Here is a 26,535-nt window from a genome sequence, read left to right as displayed (position 1 = left end):
CAAATATTGTGCTGTGTTTCTCTTAATGCAATTCGCTTGTGTGAATGGCAAAGAAAATAAATGATATTGGTTGAAATAAACTCTTTTAAATGAGGTCACGCATACACGGCCCGCACACACACGCACACAGAAGGCTTCCGTCTGACATATAATGTGGAACAAAAAATTCAATTTGACATATTGAAGTAGTGATTTCCATGGAGAGAATGCTGACTGCTAGAGAGGGGGGAAAAATCTGTCATTCATCTGATTGACATCACTGGCTCCTCATGAAAAAAATGAGTGAAGGGAGGGAAAGGAGGAGAAAGAGAGACGGAGAGAGAGCATCCATTCAACCCAGACAATTCTTCAGTGCAGCGGTCTCCTAGCAACCGGACCCTCCATCTTTTCAGTGGCTGAGATGAGGTTGGACAGTATCTCGCGGAGCATATGGTTTAGAAGGGAAGGTGCATCGCGGCCGATCAGGAGAGCGCTAGTCGGGGAACGTATATCACCTGCTCGCAGTCGGAACATATGCATTGTGTGGCTCTGTCATCCGCAGCCCAGGAGAGAAACACAAACAATTAATGGTGGGCAGATGGTGGAGTGACGGTGGGAGGGAGGCAAGTGTGGAGGGAGGTGGGGGGGGGTAGGCAGGCAGGCAGACGGACGGGGAGGTGGATTAGTGGTAGCTAGATAAAAAAAAAAAAGAAAGACAAACAAACTTCTTTACTTTCTTTTTTAACTTTTTCGGGGAGGAGAGGAGGAGGGCTTGGAAGTGGTTCACATGTAGTCTGATTGGCATTTCCTAATGAGAGGAGACAAGCTGTAGAGAACAGCACAGCCAACTCCAGGTCCTGCCCCTTCTGCACTCACCACCCACTCACTGAGCCTCAGCTGTCACATTTTCTTTCTCCCTCTCCTCTGCGCTTTTGCTCTCTCTTCCTCTTCTTCTGCTTCTTCCTCTTCTTCTTCTTCTGACAGACGCAGGTTTCTCATGCATATCTCAGTTTGAGCCATAATGATGGGTGATAATGACAGCACAGATTTGAAAGTTACAAACTCCCAGAAACAAGAACAAAGAGCGCACAACAAATGTGTGGAGGGAAGGCGCCGAGACGGAGAAGGGACGCGAGAGAGGGAAAGAGCAGACGCAGAGAGGGAGAGAAATAATAAGCAACAATGGCGACGAAAATCTCAGGGAGCAATCTGGTAATTCACACATAATAACTTTAATCAGCATTGTAACCCAATGAAGTCAGATTTTTCAGCGAGAATATTTACTATAGCCATGTATAATTCTTTGCAAAAATGTAACTGTTTTTCTATTGATTAACAATACTGACACTTACTTATGAACAACAGAATTTTCCAGTTGAGCACTTTTTTCAGTGTGAAAGCACTGGCTATGTACATTCTTGATTTTTAGTATACACACTCATACAAACTACTGTTGGAGCACACCAGAGGCTGGAAACCGGGAGAGGCTTCCTTCTCTAAAGGGGAGTGTCAGAGTCGACAAGGCCTCTCTTACACAATATGTAAACGATAGTATATCCGAGGTAAACCATGTAGGAACTCAAATGGCAACCGGAGAGCTCTTGATTTGAGTCATGAAGAGGATTATTCACTGGCAATCCTAAAAGTCTTCATCTCTACAGTTCAGTGAGTCCAAAATGATGAACAGTGTTGAAACAGCAAATGACAAACAGTCAGTCCATCAGTCAGTCAGTCAGTGAGTCGGTCGGTGAGTCCGTCTGTCAGTCCCAGGCCGGTCGGGATACAAAAAGCAAAGCCACAGCCAAACCACACTGCTTGTGCCACTGTTAGAAATCGGAGAAACTGGACGATAATAATAAAATACCATCATTTTGTCACAATTAAAGGCATTTGGAAATCATTTTTTCCCTCATTCTCTCTTCTTGTTCTTCTTCTGTCGTCGTCTTCTTTTTTTTTCATACAGTATAGAAACAGTAGAACAAATCAGAGTAGAGTAGAAACAGGCAGTCTTTGGTGGGGTGGGGGGCTGCTCGTGTGTCTCTGTTACCTGCCCCCCACCTCGCTCAGTGTCATAAAGTGGATGTTGGAGGGGCAGTCGGACAGCTCCGGCTGCTGCTCTATAGGCAGGGAGTAGTAGCCGTCGTAACCCTGAACGAGTCCTCCGGACAGCAGCTGCTGCTTCTCCGCCTCGCTCCACGCCCTGCTCCCCGCGTCCCCCAATTCCACCCGCTTCCTCTCCTTCTCCCACGCCCCCTCCACCGCCCTCTTCCTCGCCTCCTCCCTCACCCGCGCCCTCTCCTCCTCCTCGTTGCCGCCATAGCGCACGCACAGGCACAGCGCCCCCTGCTGAAGAGTTATATCGGCGAATCGTCGAGTCCTGCCGTTCACCATGGCGCTCATCTGAGACACGCTCACGTTCACCCCGCTCTCCAGGACGCGCCCCCCGACTCCCAAGCCCAGGGCGAGGTCTTCCTCGATCGGCCGGGACTGGAGGAAGTGATGGGTGTCGCAGCCGTGCACGGTGAAGCTCAGCCCGCTCAGGTGGACGGCGCCATTTAAAATGGCAGCCACGCGGCGGCTGTCCTCGCTGGCCACGCCGATGACTTCGGCGCTGACGCGGCCGTGGGAGACGGCGAAGCGGATGCTGGGGCCGAGAAGAGAGGGTCTGGAGCCGAAGGGAGGAGGGCGTGTCGGTCTGTGGCAGGTCGAGCCCACAGGCTCTGAGACCAGAGGTAACCTCTCCAGAGAGATGAAGCTCCTCAGCTGTCGCCGCAGCTCACACTGGATCCCCAGAACCACCTGGAACAAGAGGACAAAAAATATTACACAGTTTTAAATTCACTTAGTGGTCTGGTGGAAACCTTGGACCCAGTAACAGTGTCTCCTATAAACTTTTATTACTGAACTGTCTTCTTCAGGCCTAGTGGATAAAATTCAGCTTGGCTGCTAAGAGCTGCATGTTGGGCAATTTGCATAATAATTAGCATAATTAGCTCATTATCAGGAAAAATCTAGAAAAAAAATCAAAAACTGTCAAAGACTTCCCAGAGTAAGTTAATTTAAATGATAATGAACTGCACAGTCATGGTTGGACTGTAGCAGATTACATGTAATTTGGATTATGTAATCAGATTACAAAATTAAATTACTATAATCAGCCCAGGTTACATTTTTAAAAATAATTAATTTTTAATTTGATTATAGTTACATTGTCAAGGATTACTTGACTGCATTTTTGGTTACACCTTTAAAATATGGACATTTTAAGATGTTTTCATGATAACCAGTGTTTTATTAACTCATGAGTGACACACAGGGTTTCTTAGACAAGAGCTTCACTTTGTTGATAAAAAAAAAAAAGAATGCAAAATTATGATTTTATTTGCACTGGAAATAAATATATATACATATTTATTGTGGTTGTGCCCATTTAGTATAAGGTGCAGTATTTTCAGTTTGATTTTGAAGTAATCCAAAAGTTATTCAGAAGTATTCAGATGAGATTATAGTGTTTTTGTAATTTTGGATTACCCAACTAATGACAAAGATTTCAACCCTTTGCATAGTGCATAGAAAATATAAAATAAGAAAATATTTCTATCCCCATTATCATGCTCTTATTAGTATATTAATCATTAATAACGACACCATATCTAATAAAAAAAAAGAGACATACTGTGATATCAGTGCTGCAAGTAACATAATATCATAAAATCTTCTTTACAACATTTAATGAAACATTTATGGCTTTGGGATTTCTGGTCATCGCAAAAATAGACTTAGACTCTTAGATCACCTTTCTAAAATAAGCAGAAGCTGAATTATAGCCATTTCCAGCTTTTGGCAAAGTCGGAAAGAAAAGCACAGGTCAGGCGTATCTAATGTCATTAATGATGGCTCTGTTCCATTTGTATGCTCCAGCAGTTTCCTGGACACATGCACAGTGGGTCTTTTTCACAGACGATATTTTGACATGTCACAGTAGGAAAGGCGCAGGTGTAAATAATAAAATTATTAATGGTTGAATTCCATTTAGCTGCTTCAGTTTCAGGGTATTGTTCAGACTTACTGGAACACTTGGAGACATCATTCATGTTGTTAGTAACACCTGTGCTTTTCCTGCTGCGAAAGTGAAAGCAGGAACCCCAGTGTATACGTATGTAATGTTATTACTGACACCTATGTGTTTCCTGATATGACTTGTCAAAATGACTGTGGTAAGAAAAAAAAGGAGTCTGAGAATATTATTTGCAGTCAGACTGTGATGAAATGATCATATTGTGTTAATTATTTTTCATTTTTAGTTAAATTCTGAACAAATTATTAAATCCAAACATATTAGTCACATTTAAGAAGCAGGGACCATTAGTTTGTGATTTTAATTGCGGTGTATTAATTATCAAAAATGTTTTATCTGTTGACTAATTGCTTAGTCTAGTAATCATTTCAGCGCTCGCACTGATATTGGAAAACTTTCTTAAGGGCCGTCCACGCCAAGAACGATAATTATAACTGTAACAATAACCATAACGATAACGATGTGAGCACACTGATGAACAATAACATTCAGTAAGCAGTGGCGCTCCACGCTCCAGCTGTGTCAGATTAGGAAAAATTGATATTGATGACATGTAACATTACATTGTGCAGAGAGAGACAAAAAAAAAGAAAACCAGAAGGAAAAAGTTTACAAAATTCAAGACAAGAGAAGTTGGAAGAATCCAACACTCTGTTATAAGAGCTGTCATCCTTTGAAGCCATTTTTTTTCTCAGATTCATATGCGTCAACATCATTATGATGATATCCTGGTGATCATCAAAAAGGAGATCAGTAACAACCTTCAGAGACTCCATCAGCGCCAAGACCGTGTTGCAGTTTGTCTCAGGTAAGATGATGTTTTTTTTAAAGTGTAATTTGCAGCCTAACATTACACTATAGAAATGTTTAAAAAGTAAGTTGTATACCACAATATTGTATGACTTTTGATTGTCTGTCAGGGTTTGAAAGTGATCAGAATGATATCGTTCACCACTCGTTTTGTTGCTAACACTTTGGTAACACACTCCACCGTCTATTTCAGTTAGAACCATTTCTAAAACTAAATATTAATACTTATTGTTGTTCAGCTTTTGTTCTTTGCTATTAATGTGGTGTTAATTTAGTACCATATTGCCCATTAGGAAAAAAAAAAAGTCACAGGACTTTAAACTTTTAAGATTTGAGGACTGGTAGCCTTTATCTATATGGAACCCCAAAGTGTTTAGTGTTATTAAATACATAAGTCATTATGAAAGAAATAACTGCACATAATCACACACACTTGTGAACTTTTTTTTTTAATTATTGGGTTAATTTTTATTTTTTTTAATAAAGATTATTTATTTCAAATGCCCCTGCTATTTTTTTATTAACTTCATGACACATTTTATTTAATAACGCCCCCCCCCTTATCTTTCAGCCAGTCACATGACCGCAGCCTCTCTTAGGTTAGCTCGGCAACCGCTACTAAAGTAAGCAAGCTAGCTGATGATACTGCTCTGCTAGCAACTATAACCCGTGAACTCAACATACCAGTGTTTATTTATATTTCATATTCGCCACATGACACATTGACACATTTATAGTATTATGAGTCAGCATAAGTATTTAAGTGTTCTACAAAGAGAGAACAGAGAGAGAACAAAATTTTTAAAAATATTTTAAATATATACTTGGCTTATACCAAGGGATAAATGAGCAACAAACACAGAAGCACACAGGCAGAACTTGTTAAAAACCTTCGTACTGCAGTTGATAAGGGTTTGTAGCAGAGTAAAGCTCACCTTGCTGGAGTCCCAGTTCTGTGTCTTGGTCTGAGTCTTCATCAGTTCGTATGTTTGTTCCATTCTGCCCACTTCAGGCTTCGGGAAGCCTGGGACAACATTATGAAGCTGGAAGCCAAATAGCTGCAGCCAGCTACCAATGTCTGGACACACACACACACACACACACACACACACACACACACAGAGAAAGAGGGGGAAAAAAATAGCACGGAGGGAGAAAGTTAGAACATAATGTGTATACTGTGAAGCAAACAAAAAGTCATAAGGCCAGGGAAACAACACTTTGTACAGGAAATCACACAATATATGAGCCTAATACGTGGCAGAGACGGTTCAGCTGGTGTTTCCCTGACAAACAGACTCCTCTTGTAATAAACAGTCCTGCTGCAGGAAAACGTGATGGGCCAAATGAATGTTCCATTAACCAGGAGGACATACGCCTCCCGCCGACGTCCTATATTCATTCTCCTGCTCTCTTATTCCATCTCCTTTCCCTCGCTTGAGTTTCTATTTTGTCTCTTGGGGAGACAGTATGTTCTTGACAGACAGAGGGAACAAAACATAACAGCCTGTGTTAAAAAAAAAACAAAAAAAACAAGCTGATCAGAGGCATGGCTGTCCTTTCTGTTGCCGGTACATTCTGTCTGTCACATCTTCTCTCTGCCACACAACTCACCTGTGGTTAGCTGCGAGCCCCGTTCACTCGCTCTTTATGGCAGATGTTTCCCGTGTGGGAGTGTGTGGGAGTAGGTGCTGCTGCTGTTGACTGAAACATCTCTCTCTATGTGTGTGAGAGAGCTGTAATGGAGCAGCCCGTGTGAGTCAGTGTTGGAGAGTAAATGAGTGTGTGTGTGTGTGTGTATGCGCTCGTGTGAAGCTCACCTGTAGTAAACTGTGTCACCTCCTCCACTCTCCCCACTGGGCAGTTATTCTTGAAGGCGTACAAGTTGAACGGCTTCGGCTCCTTGCTCAGCTCCCCCCACAGCTCGTGATTGGGCGATGTCCATCGACCGGCCAGCGTGTCGTAATCCCGCCTGCCCAGATGGACGAGCCGCGTGAGAGGGTCGTACAAGCCCCCGTGGAAGCCGATGACAAGCTGAAAGTCAGGGTTGGTGTCCTGGTAGACCTCTCCGTAAGGGGTATAGAGGATCTCCTTGACCAGTCGCCCCTTGCTTGAGAAAACTGCCCTTGGACTCCCCACGCTGTCACAGGCGACATAGTACTCCTCGCCGCTGCTCAGCTCCATGGCGATGAGATGGCCCTGCAGGTCGTAGTACAGCGATGTGATCAGATTGCTGCTGTGGTTGTACAAGTGGCTGACCCTGGTGGGGTGTGACAAATCGGCGTAAAAGAACTGCAGCTGCTCGCCCTGGCTGCTCTTGGTGGCCACGCGCCGACCCAGCCCGTCGTAGCGGTACCACACGGTGTGCTCGGTCACTCTGTTGTAGACGCGGGTCAGCAGGCCGTTGGAGTTGTAGTCGAACAGATCGTTGGCTCGCTGGCGGAGGAAGCCGTCGTCATCAACGCTGTACTGTAACTCGCCGAGGTGTGTGATGCGGTCTCTCTGGTCGTAACGCAGCGGCGTCAGCCTGGAATTAAAGCAAACAAGAATACTTCTGGGAACTTCTACTATATATAACATTAATATACTGCATCAATAACTCTAAGGCCCTGTTGGATGAATTAGCTTGTACCAAACTTTTAAACTAGCTTAAAATTGAGAAAAAAAACTGCCTTTAATCTGCAGTTTAGTTTTTTCACACCTGGACTGAATTTAATTCTGTTGCACCAAAACTTTGAACTTCAATTTAAAATGTGAACTTGCATTAACTTTAAACCAACATTTGAGGAGGCAATCGATCCAGAAGTCATTGATATAATTCAGTCAAAAAGTTAGCCAACAAAAGTTAGCCAACTGACACTGCTATCCCGAGAGCCATGCTGCCAGCAAAGCAAAAAATGCAATACACTTGTTATGACACAGTAATGACACGTCACTAGCTGGTGTGCATTGACTTACCTAGCACTGGTCCCGTGGCTGAGCAGGTTAATGTTCCCGTTAAGGTCGTAGCTGTAGCGCCACTGAGGCCGCTCATTGACTGAGGCACTTTGCAGCTGGCTGTCCGCATCATACTCGTAAGTGTAGCGAGTCACGTTGCTGTCCACGCCCACCCTGATGTCACAGGTGGTTGTGCGCCCCGCCGAGTCGTACTGGATGGTCATCCAGTAGGCGATGGATTTAAGGATCTCATACTGGACCTCCACCACCTGCCCGTAGGAGTTAAATACCTTTGTGTGCTTCATCAGATGAGTGGTGATCACCTAGACAACCGCAGATGAGAGGGGTTAGTCATCCACCTGCACACTAAATTTACACAAGACAGATATAACAGTTTACAAAGATTTATCTGCAGTCAAGCCCAATATTTCCTGTCCTTTTAGCTCTGTTTGGGTCTCAACCAACTCCTGAAAGAAATATCAGCCTCTTTAGCTGCTAAATACTCCACTATGCTTACAAGTTACTTGCAAATTTTATGTATATGTCTCCATTTTAGTGTTGTGTAGGTAATGTAAAGTGGTTTTATCAGCTCTGTTTATCATGGTGAGATTGATGAGAGCTGTGAGAGTGAACCAAAACAGTAACATTTTGGGCCATAAAACCAAAACAATGAGCTGAAAGATGCTAAATCTCATCATAGAGCCGGTGGGAGCTGCAGAGTTGGGCAAAAGGGGGTTTCACCACTGTGAGTGACCAGTTTTACATCAGACATAGCCAGGTGATCAATTGTTAATGTAAAACTATTGATTAGTGCAGCTTTAAAACAACATCAAAGAGAGAGTCTGAGGACAAATGTATGACAAATGTGTCCTCATTGGACCTTCCTAAGTCCCGCCCCTTTTTCCTCTGTGCTCCAATAACAGTTGAGCAAGCTTGGCACCCAACATATTTTTTTTTTTCCAGGTTGGCAAAGTCATGACCGGACTAACTCTGATTCTGACTGGCTAGTACTAGTTGTTTGGGGTGGGTAGGTTATGGGTTTAGGGTGACTGGGTAAGGGTTAGGGTTTGAAAGGGTTGCCCAGCAGCATCATTTGACCACCGTCAATATTTTTCTTTTAAACAGACACAAGCCTAGCACACAGCATGTCAAAATACAGGAAACAGGACAGGAGAAAGTTGACCGAGGCTCCAAAACGGACAGACTCAGCAAAGGTTGATTCATGAGTGTTGTATTCTGCCTACCTGGTTGAGATCATAAAAGATGACGCTGAACTTGCCAAACTGCTCGACCCGCCCCGATACGTCAACATAACGGTACAGATCGATGGGCAGAGGGGTCTCATTGATGACTGCCTGCATGCTGGTCACTCTGAAGTTGTTGTAGCTGTAGTCAAACCTGGCGTTGACCAAGCCCTCTTCGCTAAAGCGGAAGATTTGCCGACTTGTGAGTGGACCTACGGTGTGCAGAGGAATCAGAAAGGTGTTTCATGTGAGATTTTCACTGATGTTTAAGTGTCAGAATCGCACATTAGCATGTGCATGAACTATCCACATACCACTCATGCATTTGCACACACGGCCCTCACAGCTGGCCATCATGCTGCCCGAGCAAGCCTGCCTAATTAATCCAAATCAAGGACTAATTCAACATCATTAACACAGACACACGCAGTGCAATCCATTCAATCTTAACTATCCCCACACCTCTATGGCATTTCCAGTGGTGACCTTTAATATGGAGAGATAATGAAATCTAAAGACAATAGCCATGATGGGCCAATGTGCTCCTTAATGTCAGAACATCAACTTTAACAACACCATTCATCACCTCTGCTGCTAGCTACTACAGCTCGTCCTCCATTTGGAAAAAGGCCTGCTAATGAAACACCATTATGGTGCTATTTGAGATGACTCTGATTGCAGTTAAAATGACTAAGTGTCTCGCTTTGGAGACCGTAGAGAGCTGGATCAGCGTTACATCTTCTATTTTTATTTTCTGTGGAATGTTGATTCTAAACCTGCGCTAATGGGAAAATGGCAGAAGCACTGAGAGTGATGTGGAGGCTTTTCTGCAGCCCTAGGGAACTCGCAGTCTGTTCGTCTCGCTTCTCTAGCTGTCACTTCCCCAAGCTGTCATCTTTCCCTCTCCTTTTCTGTTCCTTTTCTCCCTCACCTACCTCTCTATATCTCTGTCTCCTCCACCTCCCTTTTTTTTTGGTCCCTACTCTTCCTTGTCTCCTCTCAAGGGACAATTACCACTATCTCTCCTCTCTCCAAGGCTCCGTTTGTTCTGCTGAAATGAGATCAGTTAAAGGAAGGTGAGAGTCTATTCACAGTGAGGGCAAAGCGATAAACACACACACATACACACACACAGCTGTGCCTCGCAGATTAGTGACACCTGATCGTGGCGAGCCAATCACAAAGCGATGTGAAGTGAACCAGTAGCAGAGATGAGAGCGCTGTCAGCGACCCTGGAAAGACTCTGTAAGTTGAGGGAATTGGTGAACTGTATTAACAATGTAGGAATGCGAACACATCTGCAGCCACGGCTAAAGGGGCCCATCGATGGTCACGCCATTACTGGATAATACAGCAATTTATGAAGTGCAATGTCTTTCTAACTAATTTTCCAAATCAAAAGTGAAGCAGTTGTCCCATTATTAGGGTTGTAATTGATGGCTTCAGGTAAGACTTAATGATTTCCTGTCTGATGCAGATTTGTATGAACACAGAGAGAGAAAGCCAGTATTTAAATTAAATGTAATTCAAATACATATTTAATTACTTTTGTGTATTTTGTATATATGTTTTTTTTTTGTTGGGCAGAAAAAAATAAGACAAAATGCTGTAAAAGTCTGTTTTTGTGTACAACACTTAAAATAGATGATTTAATATGACTGCAACTAACAATTATTTTCCTTATTGATTAATCTGTTTTTTGATTAATCTATATGTTTTTTGGTCTATTATTGTTTTCCAAAGCCTAAGGCGACATCCTCAAATGTAAACAATCCAAAAATATTCAGTTTATTGTCACAGAGGAGTAAAGAAACCAGAAAACATTCACACTTGAGAAGCTAAACTCAGAGAATTTTGGCATTTTTTCTATTAAAAATGGCTCGAAATGATTAATCGATTATCAAAATAGTTGTTCATTAATATAATAACGGATGAACTGATTAATTGTTGCAGCTCTATTATTCAATATATCATTTACCCTCAAATAAGGCACATTTTTAACCTCATGTTTAAACTGTAGGAAAAAAACCCCAATTATCTTAATCACAGTCCGGCTAAATGCAAATGAATCATGTGACACGTCCTGCCGGGTCCAGGAACACACTCATTGTTAACTACCATATTTCAGTTGTGCTCCTGTGGCCAGTTTCTCTCAGTTAGTGGTCGCTTTGACTGACAGAAACACCCAGCATGCAGCCCTGAATATTCAGCCTCCCACCTCCATGACGTCCTGCTCAACCACTTCAAACCTATGATGGATGGTTAAAGGTACAACATGTAAGAACTGGCCACCTGTCAAATTCATACTTCAAACAGGTAGGTAACAACAGCTAACCGCGGCTAACTGTAGCTGCGATTGGCTGGTAAACTCAGCACTTTTCCAGGGAACATTCTGTTGGAAATTCTAATCATTTTATAATGTTTTTAACTATTGTACCTTTAAAGTCAGACTCATATTGAGGCGACTAAATGCCTAAAGATGTCAGTTTGTATAGCATTACTACAAGGTGTTTTTAACTGGTTATGAAACAGTCTCTGCTGCCTCCATATGACCTACATACTGTAATTTAAGAAGAACATCAGAAGATTGTCTGTTTCTATATATTTATTCTTAATGCCTGCCAGTGGGTCGGATTCTCCTTCAAATCAGATGAAACAAGCCTGTTTAGAAATGCAAAGTTAGCCTCTTAAAAAGGAGGAGGAGGTTTTTACTAAGTTCCTTGTCACAGCTTTAATTAAATACATTTCTCATACTAGTATTTTGAATTTTATTTATGCATTTATACATATAATAAGTAGGTATTTGTTATTTGTAACGGGATACTTTTTAATGTATTTGCAGCCATCTCTGAACACAGGCAAATGTTCACATGTCAGCAGGCGAGAGAAATGTAGCACATATTCACACACAGGCCACCACATATTAGCTTATATTCATACATTCGCTTGCTCACTTTGATCAGGCAGCATGGTTTGCGGAGGTGGAGAAGAGACAGCGCAGCTCAGAGCCCAGGGGGTGGTCTCGTATTTACAGCTGTGGTAGACCACAGTCTCTTCCACTCAAACATTGCCCGGCCCTATTCACACTTCTAACGGTGGCTGCCTCGGTCTCAGATGAAATAGCATCGCATCTGACTCAAAGCTGAACTACAAAGTTCGTTATCACTAAAGAAATCTGGCTGAAGATGCACCATTGCGTTGTCTCATCACAATACAGAAACTTCATGTGACACACTTAAGTCCATTTTATGTCCAGATATTAATTCGTGATGACTTACTGCACGTTAGAAATGTTCTAAATCTGCAGCTGTGCGTTCTGTCTGTTCAGCGTGCACGTGCTGCGAGGGCGTGTGTACATACCTGTCTGTCTGTATCGTATGGAGCTTATGAAGCCGTTATGGGTGAGATGAATGGTCTTGACAGTGCCAGAGGCGTCATCGTAAGTGAAGGTCACCAGGGTGGAGTCATAAACCACCTCAGAGAGCCGCGCTGCTGGTGTGTACCTTGAAAAACGAATGAAGAAAAAAAAAGCAATTTATAGAAAAGGTGATGAATAAGTAAGTTGTGTCAGAGATGTGGAGTAAAACAGTGTTTAAATAGTAAAAAAAAAGTCATCTGAACTTCAATATAAGTAAACACGCTAAACTTCATGAATAATACAAAGTTCCCTTCGGCCATTAAGAAACAAGTTGCATCATCCTTCAACATTTCATCAAAATCACATGGCTGCTGTGGCAGTTATGGCCTTTTGAATCTTAAAAATGGGGCCGTTTATTATACTGTAGTGTCCCCATCGAGCCAATGAGTACTAAAAATGTTAAATGCCAGAACGCTGCCCGAATCAGTCCTCCAACTTTCATCAAAATCAGATCAGTGGTGTCTGACATAGTATGATGATAAAAAATTTGACCTTTAATCAGCCTCCCCATTAGTCCAATCAGTGTAATTTGTAAGGACAGCTGTGTGTGTGTGTGTGTGTACGTGTAGCACGTTTTGTTTAATAGGGCTTTTAAATTTCTCAGATTAGCCTTTAATTATAGCACCTTCATCAAGCCAATCAGCGTTATGTTTTTATATGGCTGACGACCGTGCCAAGATGCATAACGCCTCCAAGTTTCATCAAAATCAAACTGGTGGCGTCGCCAATGTCACCTCTTCCACGCTGCATTGGCTCCACAAATGAACTGATAAAACTAACAGCCAGTGATATTTCTGCGATCTGCGTCGTACCTGTAGATGACGCTGCGTCCTGTCCCCAGGTACTGAGTCCTCAGCAGGCGCCCGTCCAGGGTGTAGTCCTGCATGAAGGAGGACTGGCTGTCGGGAGGAGTGTATATGTTCCTGTAGTAGCCGATGGACAGCAGCGACTGCAGGGTGTGCTTCACCATGCTGGGCATCGTCACGGCAACCAGACGGTCCGTTTGGTCGTACTCAAAAACGTAGCGCCGCTGGCTATGCAGGAGCAGCATAATGGACTGCAGGAAACACAGACAGACGCACAGCAGAGTGATAATACTGTAGCTCTCTGTTCTGAGGAGCCTTTTCTTTCTCTGTCTCTCAGTTTTTTTTTTTTTATTTCAGTGTCATTCAATGAAAACTTTCCATCACTAAAATGTCTGCACTTTAAAAGCAACCTTGGCTTTACCTTGAGGACCATTTATTTTGCAGTTAATCGTTGAAGACTATTTAATTCTTAAAACTTAGGTAAAAGAAAGTGAAGAAATCACCAGAAGTGGAGCTCTGGGATTTTTGGACCCCTGCAATGATTTTGTTTACTGTTTAATTTTGATTTTGACTTTTCAAGAAAGCCTTAAAAATGTGCGTTTGCAGCCCTGCGGCTATTTTAACAGCTCGAACTGCAGTAAAACAATGTTGTGTAAAAATACTTTTCTATTTAACTGTAAGGTACAATATTAATGCATTAATAATACATGCAGGTATTATTAATTTCTTGATGGTTCTGTAATATAAGCTCATTTACACTCTAATTTGGTCTTAGACCAAAAGCTGACATTAAATATATTTCAGACTGAATATCATTTCATTAAATATTTCAATTAATTTCAAGGACGGAAATTATAGCTTCTGGTAGCTTTGAGCTTTGTCACACACTTAAAGGAACACACCTCTGTGCATGTTTTATTCCTTCTACTAAAAATTACATGAACTGTACGTTATTTCTGCCCATTTTTCAAAGCATGGTGAGTGTTTGCTATAAAACCCACTTTCAGGAAATCACTGGTTTCTTTTCTCTTCACCACTCAGTGAAAATCAAGTTAGAGGGCCTTGAAACTTACTTGAGTTATGCAATTCATCACAATGAACATCTCGTCTGCTTTTGCTGCTCTTAAAGCTATGGAACTGTTGTGTATTCATGCGGCTATGTAAGAGTATATTACTTTTAAAAGTCTACACAATAAATGAACTTTAAAAACTGTTAAGCAGACACATTGTAATCTTAGTAATCTTTAGTCTGCAAATTGATTTTCATATTTAAGTGAAATGAATGGAAACCAACGGCTTCCTCAGAGGGATGAAAAACATTCAAACATGGGTGGTAGCATACAGACATAAATGATTTGAACTTGTTTTCAACTTGTGTCTTTCATCTCATACAACAGAAGCATTTTTTTTTCATACTTTTAGTGTTAGTTTTGGTTTCAGATAACTGCGATAGCCTCGATGCAGCAAACAAAGGAAGAGCAGATGTGTTAGATGTCTGTTAACAGCAACGAGAAAAACAAGCTGGAGTGAAGCCATCAAACAAATCTCAGCATGATACAGAGAGAAACCGTCTATCACCCTCCAAGCTCATTTTCTGCAAGTACACCTCTTACTCTGTCTGCATAGGTGTAGCTCCAGATCTTGCCGTTGACCCAGGCTCTTGACACCACCCTGTCGTTCTCATACTCCAGCCGTTCGGACCAGTCGCCTCGGTAGATGGCTGACAACAGTCCTCCGGCAGAATAGCTGATGTTGACTTCGGTGTATTTGCTGCTGGGGGACCAGACCACGGGCCGGCCCAGCGGGTCGTACTGGATGTGGAGGGTGAACTTCCTGTGGTCATCGTAGATCTTCCCCACTCTGGTGCTCTGATCAAAGTCTATGGACAGCAGGTTCCTGTTGTGCGCCTGAAAAGAAACGCAGTAAAATGTCAACCGGAGGGAGAACAAAATAAAACTTTTTAATTTCACTGCTTCATAATAATCATAAATTCCAAACAAGGCCACAGACATGCAAATATAAATGAAGTGGAATGTCTGAGACAAGCAGAGATTTCATTAGTTTAGATAAATTAATTGTGACATTTAGAGCAAGCTGGACCTGCATAATAACAATAAATTGCCTTGTGAACAAGTGAAGAACCGAGTCCTGGGGATTGCTAATTAATTAGTGCACATCAGATAAAATGTCGGTTTTCTATTTCGTGAAATATTCTGTTTGTTCAATGTACTTTCTGTGCCAAGGGAAAAGAAGAGAGGTGGTTACAGTCGGCGTGTGATTTGTGGAAAGTACAGCTAACAGGTTCCGAGTCATTTGACCTATCAGCTCTCTCCCAGTGACGTTGTTAATCAGTCAAAACATCTAACATGTTGTGTAACACCAAGCTGTACCATTGTTCAAACGGCTCTACAGTTTGCCAAAAAAACAAATCCACCGAATACAGCACTGAGTACACTTTGAGGTGTCACTTTGGGGGATGTATCAAGGTCAGATTGCTCAACTCTTGGTTAACTTAACGTTTTTCTAAGATGTGGTTGAGATGATGTAATCTGACCTATTCACGCAGGTTTCCATGCTGGCGTTTCCTGCTTACCACAATTTTAAAGGGCTGTGTTTTCTATATTACCTGAGGTAGCTGAAAAATATGTTGTTTTTGACCGGGTTTTACAAAACAAAGATTAATTAAATCTGAGATTATTTCTGAGTAAATCCAGATTTAAAATTAAGCAGAGCTCTGCTGCACGTTTAAAGACTAATCTCAGTTTAGTAAAGTCAAGTTTAGTTTTGGAAATCAAAATTAGAATTGAAATAATATGGAGATAGTTGCTTACCCACAAACAACAACAAAAATGAATACATTTGAGTGCTAGCTAGCTAAAAAGCTGTTACACTGTTTGATATCTGACTAAAAAGTAAAAAGAGCATACAGCATATTTTTTGCGAGCAATCTAAAAATTTATAAACAATTATATTGTTTATGCTAGCTAGCAAAAAAGAATACAACATTACAATGTTTGCTAGCTAGTTAAAATAAAAGAAAATGTTATATTGTTAGCTAGCTGCCAAAAATTAACAGCAACTTACATTGCTTGCTAGCTAGTCAAAGTTTAAAAAAAAAAGTTATTTTGTTTGCTAGCAAGCTAAAAAGCTAACCAAATGCTATACAATTTGCTATCTAGCTTAAAAGTAAAATGTTACATTGTTTGGTCGTTAGCTCAGAAGTTAGTTAGCCTAGTTTGCCTATTCAGGATGGCTGAGCAGAGAAGCTCTAATTTCTCCTACTTTGATTTTAAAAAAAGTTTTTGTCAACTGTCAGCTGGAATAAAACGAAGAGACACGTCATAGACCTCAACTGGGTTGATCTGTCCTTCTAAATGTCCCCTTTAATCGGAATCTTTTAGATATTTTTGGAGCAACGTCATTTAAAGTTAAACCATGATGTAAGCGGATTTTACCCTGAGCCTGCGTTCATATGTGCTGTAGTTTGTCTTGCTCTGCTCTTTCCTCTGCCTCCACTCGATCAGGCTCGGGGCGTGGTCTCCGGGTAGGCTGATGTTACAGCGGCTGGCCGTGGGACTGACTCCTCCCCCGACGCCTCCTGGGAGGAGGGGCTCCGTGCTGAGCGACAGCTCCATCCCACTCGCCAGTGACACGAGGAATGAGCCGTCAGCGCTGACTCTGTATGAACTCTGAGCATGGTCTATAGGAGGGGGGGTGGGGGGGTGGATGGTGTTAGATGATTTGACCACATATACAAAAACCACACATGCACACAGCGAGGCAAATATGCAGCAACAGATAGAAAAAAGTGTGAAAAACATCAGTCACTGACTTTCAAAAACAGTTCTGAGAAAATTCAATGAGATGAATACAAGTCTGGCTTTTTGTCTGTGTGTTTTGTTGAATTAATTGATAAATTCTCTTTGCTTTATGCTTAAATGTCCTCTATAACAGTAGCGCTGTACTGTATCCGCTATTGTATGTTTAGAAAGCTGGAGTCTATTGAAAAAGAGAGGCCGATGGACAGACAAAGACAGAAAGAGAAAAGGGGGGGTTGAAGGAAGGGGTGTTTGGCCATGACAGTTTTTCACACATTGCAGAGGTGTCTCAGACACTGTACTTTCATTTCTATATTTCTTTGACTAAGATTTCAGACAAAATGTACACATGCAAACAGCACATTTTCTCGTCTTTACCATTTCTAAAAGACAATTAATAAAAAAAAACAAAAAAACAAAAATAGTCATAAAAGTATATTTTAATCATAAAACTTAACGTGGCTAATAAAGTGGATAGTAACGTCTATTCCCTCCACCACTGTAAAACCTCTTTCGGTACATATGGTTATTGTTGCCTCAGAGGCAAGAAAAGACACAGTGAATTTGTGGGTGGTGGAAGTAAAGACGGGGAGGGGGGAGTGGACTCTAAAATAGGGGGTCATTTCAACTCTTCCCTGGCAGCTCTGTCATACTGTAGCTCTGCGTGTATTTGTGTGTGTTGGAGCGGCTTTTCTCTCCCTGCAGTCCTGTCATTGTGACAACTGCTAGAAAGCAATTAAAGGGATGACATGAGAAGAAACTGCTCCCACGAGCGGCTTCTCCACTCCACACTCATTTTCTCCTCTTCTCATCTCTGCCCTCTTTTCCATTTTTTCTCGCGGCCGCTAAGACGTCACGCACGTCAGTTGGATCTGCCTCTTTTATTGTAAATAAAAGGCAAAAAATAGCACTTTTTTTTGTAATACTGCCCATTAGTCGGGTTATGTAAAGAAGTCATATCAGATCTATATGTGAATTTATTCACAGGAAGGAATAAATCTTCTCTCAAAGCTGTGAATCTCCTTCCAGTGCAGCCGATGAAGGAGAAACACAGGTCAGTGTGTCTAACCTGACCAGAATAACAGGGACGTTATTGCAGTTTGCCAGTCATAAATGTTTAAACATCACTATAACCTTACAGTCTGCTCACTATACACATCTGTGCATGTTGTCTATGCTTTAGTCCCCCCCAGATGAGTCATAAGCGGCCTTGTGGCATGTTTGTGGTAAACTAGATGGGGGCTGGATGCATTGTAGTGAGCTTGTAATCTTTCCTGGCTGTCAACCAGTGAATACATGAGGACATTACATTGGTGCCCCCATATTCTGGCTCTGTGTGAACTCTGCTTTGTTCCTATGTGGACTGATAAGGCACCCGTAAAAATGTGCCATGACGCTATACCGTGACTAAATGTGTAAATGCAAAATACTCATATCAATATGAAAATGCTTGCTTACCCAAATTTAAAAAATAAATATATTGTTTGCTATCAAGCTAAAAAGCTAATAAAATGTTACATTGTTTGCTGGCTAGTTATAAAGTAGACACATAATATTGTTTGCTAGCAAATTAAAAGGATAACAAAATGTTACACTGTTTGCTAGCAAGTAAAAAAGTTTAAAAAATACTTTATATTGTTTGCTACCAAGCTTAAAGGTTAACAAAATGTTACATTGTTTGCTAGCAAGTTATAAAGTAAAAAACACAAAATATTTGTTACTAAGCTAAAAGGTTAACAAAATATTACATTGTTTGCTAGCTAGTAAAAAACTACAAAAAACTTTATATTGTTTGCTACCTAGCTAAAAAGTTAACAAAATATTACATTGTTTGCTAGATAGTTAAAAAGTAATTAAAAAACACTGTATTGTTTGCTAACTCAGTTAACTTAACATTAGATTGTTTGCTATCTAGCTACAAAGGTTCAAATTTTAAAAGTTAAACCTCCTCAAGTGAAAGTTTAAAGTTTATAGTAGATCTCCTTTTAAATTGGAGTTTTCCATTTTCTCACTGTGGTGAGATTTAATCTTTCTTGCCTATCAACCAGTGAATATGTGGGGACATTATAGCCATGCCCCCATATTTTGGCTCTATGCTTTAGATCTTTGTTCTTTGTTCCTGTGAGGGGTGATTAAAACCACAAAACCTGCCATGATACTATACCTTGTCGGAACGTGTATATGGTGTCACTGGCAGACAGGTTGGTGCTGGTGACAAAGTTCTCTCGGTTTGACGCTTCAACCTCCACCCGAGACCAGCGCTCCAGGTTGCCGTGGAAACCGCTCACCTCACCGGTGGGGAGGGTGATGTTGGTCACCCGGCCCTCGCTGTTGTACCTTGGGGAGTAAACACAAAGACGATGATGTACAACCACAAACGCACACAGATAACCGCTGCTGTTGGACAAATGACACACGTATGCATTCTCACTATCACCCTCCTCTCATACACAAACATCGGCACAGAGTGAGTGTCAACTATGATTTATATGTGTAATTATCCAGCTGTGGAATTTGAGACAGAGACTCGGCTGGCAGTGGTGAATAATTCAGACAGATGTGTTTTTGTGTGTATACTATGTGTGTGACTCTGAACCTGTGTGATCAAAGTGTTGCAGGGACGTCCTTCAGCTAATCAGTCACTTAAACAAAGACTAAGCTGAAAGGAAAGTTCAGCTTTCTACAGTGCTGCATAAGTAACCACAAGATGGCACTCACATTTCACACCGCAAACATAAACCCTCTGTCTCATATTAATACACATGCACATACAGCATATGCAAGCTTCCCATGCATACATTCAGTGTCAAGCAGCCAACCACAACTGAAAGAGAAAGTGGAAAAGAGAAGGAAGGAAAACAGAAAGAAAGATAAAAAAGACAGAGAGAAAAAAAGAAGGAAAAAAACTGAGAACAATAAGCAGAGAAAAAAAAAAACTGTAGACTTACTCATAAACAGTGGTCCAACTGTTCTCATCACTCTTGGTTGCTAGGAGACCTGTGTTGCCATGGTAAGTGATGTGGGCGATGTCATGGCCTTGGGCTGACACCTTTCTCAGTGTTCCACTGTTGCTAAGAGACAGCCAGTACACCTGTCCGCCAGGTAGGGCCAGCCAGAGAGGCACTCCGTGAGCGTCTCTCCTCACCTGGAGCCCGTGGCCGTCGCGGCACGTCAGGCCAGACAGCTGGCCGTCCGTGCCGTAAGAGAAGTTGTACAGGTAGTGGCCCGTGATCAGGTGTTTGGTGTACATGTGTGATCCGTTCTGTCACGGAGAAGAAGACATTTTTCAGGTTTGGATTGCAAGTTTGAGTGTAAAGTCTCTTCTTAGTAACTACTCACTACCATAGTTTCACTCTAATTGGTCAGTTACAGTCGTCTAAGGTCTGATATTTCTGAATAACAAACCGCTGCTATGAATAACAGATCGTTGCTATGGACACAGTCCTGATCATAGACTCTGGGGGACTTAACGGAAGCAATAAGATAAATCTTAGAGATGAAAAATTATTGAGGAAAGGACTTTGTTAGTATTAAAAGTGTTGATTGACTGATTGAAAACAATAACATCATTTAAAAAATGTTTTCATAAGTAAGTTGCCATGTAATAAGCTTGACGATGTACAATGAGTGGGTCATTTTGGCAAAATAAACCTCTTCAGGGTGATTCACGATCCCTCTGCTTCAGGTGAGTTAGGGTTTACTTTGCTATAATGGCCCACTCACTGTACATTATCCCTTACATGTCGCTGCCAATCCCAAATAAATGTTTTGTTTTATTTTTAATCTTCATATGCACACACAGAGCTGTGTGTTTAGAGTTAGCATTAGCTAGCTAAGCTAGCAGATGTTATTTGGTTACTCTTCAGTTTTGTTAGCATGACATTTTGAAGTCATGTGGTGTTATTTTTGTGAAATGTAATTTAAAATCGTCTCAGGTTACATCATCATTGAAGTGTCCAGTCAGATGTGTCCACCGTATCTATCCGCCTATCCACCCACCACATTCATCAGGATTGGGGAAAATTATTTCAGCACATAGCACACCTACTGAGCACACCTTTCAACACCACAGACACCACAAACGAAACATTGTCATTGCCATATACTTTACAAAGGAAGGTGTAAATCTCCTGGAGCTTGTTAAAAAAGACCAACTTTCTCTTCAGCATGACAACTAACCATTAACATACTGACAGGTTCTTTCAGAAAGGCAGAAAGCATCATACTGTATGACTCATAGGCTAGCAGCGGCCTTGACAATGACACATTGATTGAATGGCACACATTAAAATAGATCAGTGTTGAATTGGGATATTTTAGTGTTTTACAAATATTTTTCAGGACCCAGACACCCAGCTTGACACTAGGACATCATGATCATGATCACGATATGTTAATGCAAGGATCTTATCCTTATTCTCATCTGAACAGATATACATAGCACTCAACTATCTAGAAATTCTGCAAACAAATAAATATATTCTACACAGATATTCTCAAGCACTGTTTACCTGGCTGAAGAGATAGAGCTCCTGGTCCAGTGGGGAGCTGATCTCCACCAGTCCCGCCGGGCTGGGCTGAGGCTGGTTGGGGCTGACGGCTCTAATCCGGATGTTGCCCAGATCAGCAATATACAGGGTGCCATTGGGGGCCACGGCCAGAGAGGAAGGAGCTTTGAGACGAGCGTCACGGGCATAACCTCCATCTCCTGATAAGAGAAACAAGAAGACGTTATTTCAATGAGAACTCTTTTATCAACAAAACGGCATAAGTGAAGTCACCCTCAGTCATAAACACACTGAGAAATACAAATTATTCTGCAGAGAAACAGAATAGTCACATCTGGTACACGCACGCTTTGCGAAATATGAAGCTCCCATGGTGCCGCTTAAGCGTTTATCAGTTCAGCTCAGGACTCGGACTTGTTGGGATAGCCAAGCGTCCCATTGGAGTTGGTACGACCACCTTGATAGTGACCTCAGCCTTATCAGACGCTGGTAGTGGGTGACTGAATGCATTCAGATGTCTTTGGTAGCACAGCAGGGTAATAGCCGGGTGAAGCCCTTTAGATGCTGTCAGCAGTAGGCCCGGGGCCTCTGATGGGACTGTGCAGGCAGCAGGGTGGCAGTTTATCTCTTGACAGCATGCACATTATGTGTGTGTGTGTGTGCGCGCGCGTATGTTTTTGTGCGTGTGTGCGCTCATGTCTGTTTGTGTTTGCGTGTCAGTGTGTGCTCACATGTGCGCATGTTCAAAGACACTGCGTGAGTGTGTACGGCAAGGGGATGGAAACGGAAAGCCTCTGAAGAGAGTAATCATCTGTTAACAGCAAGACATGATTGAAAATATGCAAAGTACAACCCAAGAAATAGGGATGGTTACAGCCCATTGGCTTGTGGCATGGGAGAGACACTTCCCTCCATTTTGAATAGAAAAGCGACTGATTTTTATGAGCAGAATTAAATGATAAAATCACATCCTCTGACACTTACAATGAAAGCATGGCCTAACTGTCAAAAGAACATCTGCTTATTTGTTTGGTCCTTTCCCTCTTCCCTTTATTACATTTCAGGTGCCCTTCCATGATACACCAACCAGTGAAAACCTTCAGCGGGTAGACGAGAGCTTTTTCCTTTTGCCTGTAATTTGAATGGATTTGAAAGGTTTCTCTCAAGCTGGTTCTTACTGAAATTTAGCTGGAGGTTTTTGCGAAAATGGAGCCTCTCTATGAATACCAATACAAATACATCCCTCCATACACAGACACACAGACACATGCTTTGTGTATACCCCTCTGCATAGCCAACACACACATTCACACAGTCAATTTACTCTTTTGCAGTGTGACATTGTAGATAGTTATTTATTTCCTGTATATTGTCTTTGTTTAAATAAACCTCATTATCATAATTATTTTTCCACAATCCAGACTGATCTGATTCTGATATCTGAATTTGGATTTGCCGTCTTTATTATTATTATTATTATTATTATTATTATTATTATTGTTATAGTTATTATTATTATTAGAAGTAGTAGCAGTAGCAGTAGTAGTTGTTGTAGTAGTAAGATTAAATGAGGCTGAAACTGTGAAACTGAACTTCAGTCTGGAAAGTTTGTGTAGTTTGTGTACTGTAACTGGTGTAAGAGCATCCTTCAACTGTTGTGAGGCGCTGTAGCATTCTGGCTTGTGACATTCACGTACTTTCTTTTCCATTGTGACACTGTAGATAGTTATTTCTTTCCTGTATAATTTTATTGTCTACATTAACAACATTATCATCATTTCTTTTGAGATATTTTTTTTTTCAGTTCCGACCTGTTTCCGAAAGCTGAGTTGAAATATCTGCCAATACTATACTATACCGAAACCAGCGCTCTTTTTGTCTTGATTTTTCTTTTTCTTCTTCTTCTTCTTAGTATTATTATTATTATTATAAGTAGTAGTAGTAGCAATAGTAGTAGTAGTACTAGTAATAGTAGCAGTAGTAGTAAGGATAGTAGTAAGATTACATGAAACAAAACTTCAGTCTAGGAAGCTTGTGTAGTTTGTGTATTGTAACTTCTGTAATTGCGTCCTTTAACCATTGTGGGACATTGTAGGATTCTGGCTTATGACATTCACATGTGCATAATTTCCCATGATGCACTACACTGTTCTGAAATGCAAATGTTACAGTTAGTTTCTGAAATATGATTGTCGTGTGTTTGTGAAGTGTTTGTTCAGAACATGATGGTTTACCTTGTGATGGTCATTTTTGCGCCGGTTTATTGTCACATCATGGGTGAAGCAGCAAGTACATTTCCTCACTCCAGCTCAATTTAACTTCATAATGTAGAAGGTGTTTCCCTTATATTACATGTAAATACAGAGTGGATGTGACAAGTGCTACTGAGCTCTTAATTTGCACTTCTTAAGGTCAAGTTTCCCAATAGAGAACACTTGGTGTTGTGGACTTTAGATCTGAGTACAGCTGATTCCTGATAAATGCCTTATGTCAGGACTGTGTCCCAATACTGATATTGGATCGGATTGGTGCCACCTCCAAATTTTTTATTATTTTTCAAAGAGCGTCAACAGTTCTTCTTTCTTCTTCTTTGATATTAAAATTCCATCTGGATTAAATAATTTAGACACATTCAAGTAGAGTGGAAAACAGTGGAGGAGACAGACAAGAGAGAAAATGTTCTTCTTAAACTCCACTAATAAAATCACTGGCCAGCAGGGACACACAGGCAGTAAGATTTAATCACTCGGTATCAAGACACACTGACTTTTTCCATTAATTTAAGTTATGTCAAAGGTTTTTTTTTTTTTTTTAAAGTGCTCTTGTTTTTGTTTCCTTCCTTACTTCTCAACCAAGCCAAGTATGATCTGATCTGATATGCTTTTTTAAGTGCAGTTACATGTTGTTTTTAGTGCTGTAATCCTATTAGACATAATCTAATACTCTCACATTACTTAATCCTGCTCTCACATTGTGTGTGTGTGTGTGTGTGTGTGTGTGTGTGTGTGTGTGTGTGTGTGTGTGTGTGTGTGGTATGACCCACCAGAGAAGCAGTCACAGTTGGGGTCTATCTTACAGTCACAGTCCGTGGGGGCTCCAGAGATAACAGATATCTCACCGTTGGTTGACACCTGTGAAATGTTCGAAAACGTCATTCGCGGCTTCAAAATGCTGTGGGAGATCATTGTTAAACAGAAGATAATGTTCAGCAACAGCCTTTGTCATGTCTAATCTGCAGCACAAAACAAGATAATGATGGCATTTCACAAATACCTGAGCTGGAAAGACAAATTAATGACATTAAAATGAAAACTTTGGTGTTCCGTCTACTGGTGCTTCAAATAAAGATGATATCTTAGACGCATTATTTTAATTTTAAGAAAAACAAAAGAATCATGAAGCTCCAGTGTTTGGCAAAAATGGGGCTTTGTTGCAAATTAAACTGATTGTACTGATGAAGAGTGCTATAAATGAAGATGAAAACTGCTAAAACAACAGTTTGAATTTGAGGTATCTTGAAAGGAGGAGGCGGGCGGGGGGCTTCTTAACTGGTGCAAGGGGAGCGTCTATTGTTGGAAGATGATTGGGGAAGATATGCTTAATTTGTATTTTTAACTTTATTACCCCTTTGGGAAAGTTGATTTGCGGTGTGGTTTTATAGCAGTTTTTTAGTTTGACAATTTAATAAGTTGTCTTTCTCAGTTGCTTTCTTGCCATGAGTTAGATGGATGATGATGAATGATGATGAATATCACTCTCATGTCTATATAAATCCTGTAACACATTGTATTCTTTGTTTAATCTGTACAAAACAAAACGCCAGAATCAGAACAATGTGTAAAAACAAGAAATAACTTGTAAAAAGGGTTGTTTGGGTTATTTGATGTGGTGTTGCATGACGTACTTATTCATTATTCATTTTGGGAAAGAAGAGAAGAACAGCAGCATGGAAGGTAAGCGATGAACTGCTGAGGACGCTGTCGACAACAAAAGGTGTTTTAGCCACTTAAAAAAAGGTCCACCTAAAAAAAATCAACATCACTTTAAGCGTATGTTATGTTGAGACTATTTTCACTGTACTTTGCTGTAACACAACCTTTTCTGATGGGAAACCACCATTATATAAACCAAATATCACTCTCTCCAAACCAACCAAACTCCACAGGCGATATCCATGAATTTTACTTTGCAGGACATAGGAGCTGCTGGTCTACCACTGCCTCGATCTGTTTGTTATTTAGTGTTATTGTGTGACTTCTGTGTTTTAAAAGGACAGTTCGGATCTACTGAAGTCACCCAATAACCCAAACAAACTAACAGATCGAGGCATCGGTAGACCAGCAACTCTGGTGTTCTGAGAGGTAATATTTCTAATTTTTCATGTGGAGTTTGGTTGTTTTGGAGAGAGTGATGCTTATATAACAGCAGTTTTGCATCAGAAAAGGCTGTGTGACGGTAAAGTAAAGTGGCAAAAATATTCCACATTTAGAGTGCACTTGTACACTGATTTCTTTTAGACCTTTTAAAGTGGCTAAGATACCTTTTGCTCCTGACCCTGTTCCACAGCAGTTTTGGCTTCTGTGCTACTATTCCCCTCTGTTTCACTGAACTGGGGACCAGCTGACCACCATCTACTGTAGCTAAAACACTGACTATGTACCTCGTACGACCCCATATCAAATAATCCAAACTATTCCTTCAAGTCTAGAACTTTATAGGTGACGAGGCAGATTTTTTTATCTTTAGACAGAGGCAGGCTAGCTGTTTCTGCATGTCCACCAGTCCTTGTGCTAAGCTAAGCAGCTGCTGGCAGTAGCCTCATATTCAACATCCAGACACGAAAGTGGTATCCCACCTCTCATCTACCACTTGGTAAGAAAAGCAAAATGTTGAATGTTGAATGTTCCTTTAAAGTTTGATGACCTCGCTCTGTATTT

General features: G+C 41.2%; 1 protein-coding gene across 1 annotated transcript in view; it reads right to left on the bottom strand.

The window, feature by feature from the left end:
• Positions 1 to 1,176: 1,176 nt before the first annotated feature.
• Positions 1,177 to 26,535, bottom strand: part of tenm1 (teneurin transmembrane protein 1) — a 259,840-nt gene continuing 234,481 nt past the window's right edge. The window contains exons 26-38 of the mRNA XM_084718704.1: positions 24,642 to 24,729; positions 21,602 to 21,798; positions 20,039 to 20,352; positions 19,255 to 19,427; positions 16,728 to 16,972; positions 14,886 to 15,179; positions 13,279 to 13,523; positions 12,409 to 12,551; positions 9,049 to 9,260; positions 7,826 to 8,127; positions 6,688 to 7,394; positions 5,803 to 5,945; positions 1,177 to 2,778 (exon numbers count right to left, since the gene is read on the bottom strand). Of these exons, the coding sequence (XP_084574830.1) occupies positions 2,023 to 2,778; positions 5,803 to 5,945; positions 6,688 to 7,394; positions 7,826 to 8,127; positions 9,049 to 9,260; positions 12,409 to 12,551; positions 13,279 to 13,523; positions 14,886 to 15,179; positions 16,728 to 16,972; positions 19,255 to 19,427; positions 20,039 to 20,352; positions 21,602 to 21,798; positions 24,642 to 24,729 (3,819 nt within the window). The 3' untranslated portion in view covers positions 1,177 to 2,022. The remainder of the gene's footprint in view (positions 2,779 to 5,802; positions 5,946 to 6,687; positions 7,395 to 7,825; positions 8,128 to 9,048; positions 9,261 to 12,408; positions 12,552 to 13,278; positions 13,524 to 14,885; positions 15,180 to 16,727; positions 16,973 to 19,254; positions 19,428 to 20,038; positions 20,353 to 21,601; positions 21,799 to 24,641; positions 24,730 to 26,535) is intronic.

This window comes from Lutjanus erythropterus, chromosome 5 (genome assembly GCF_056507025.1).
Source record: "Lutjanus erythropterus isolate fLutEry1 chromosome 5, fLutEry1.hap2, whole genome shotgun sequence".
Lineage (NCBI taxonomy): Eukaryota > Metazoa > Chordata > Actinopteri > Lutjaniformes > Lutjanidae > Lutjanus > Lutjanus erythropterus.
The sequence above is the reverse complement of the archived record's forward strand: the minus strand, read 5'-3'. Positions and strand labels throughout refer to the sequence as shown.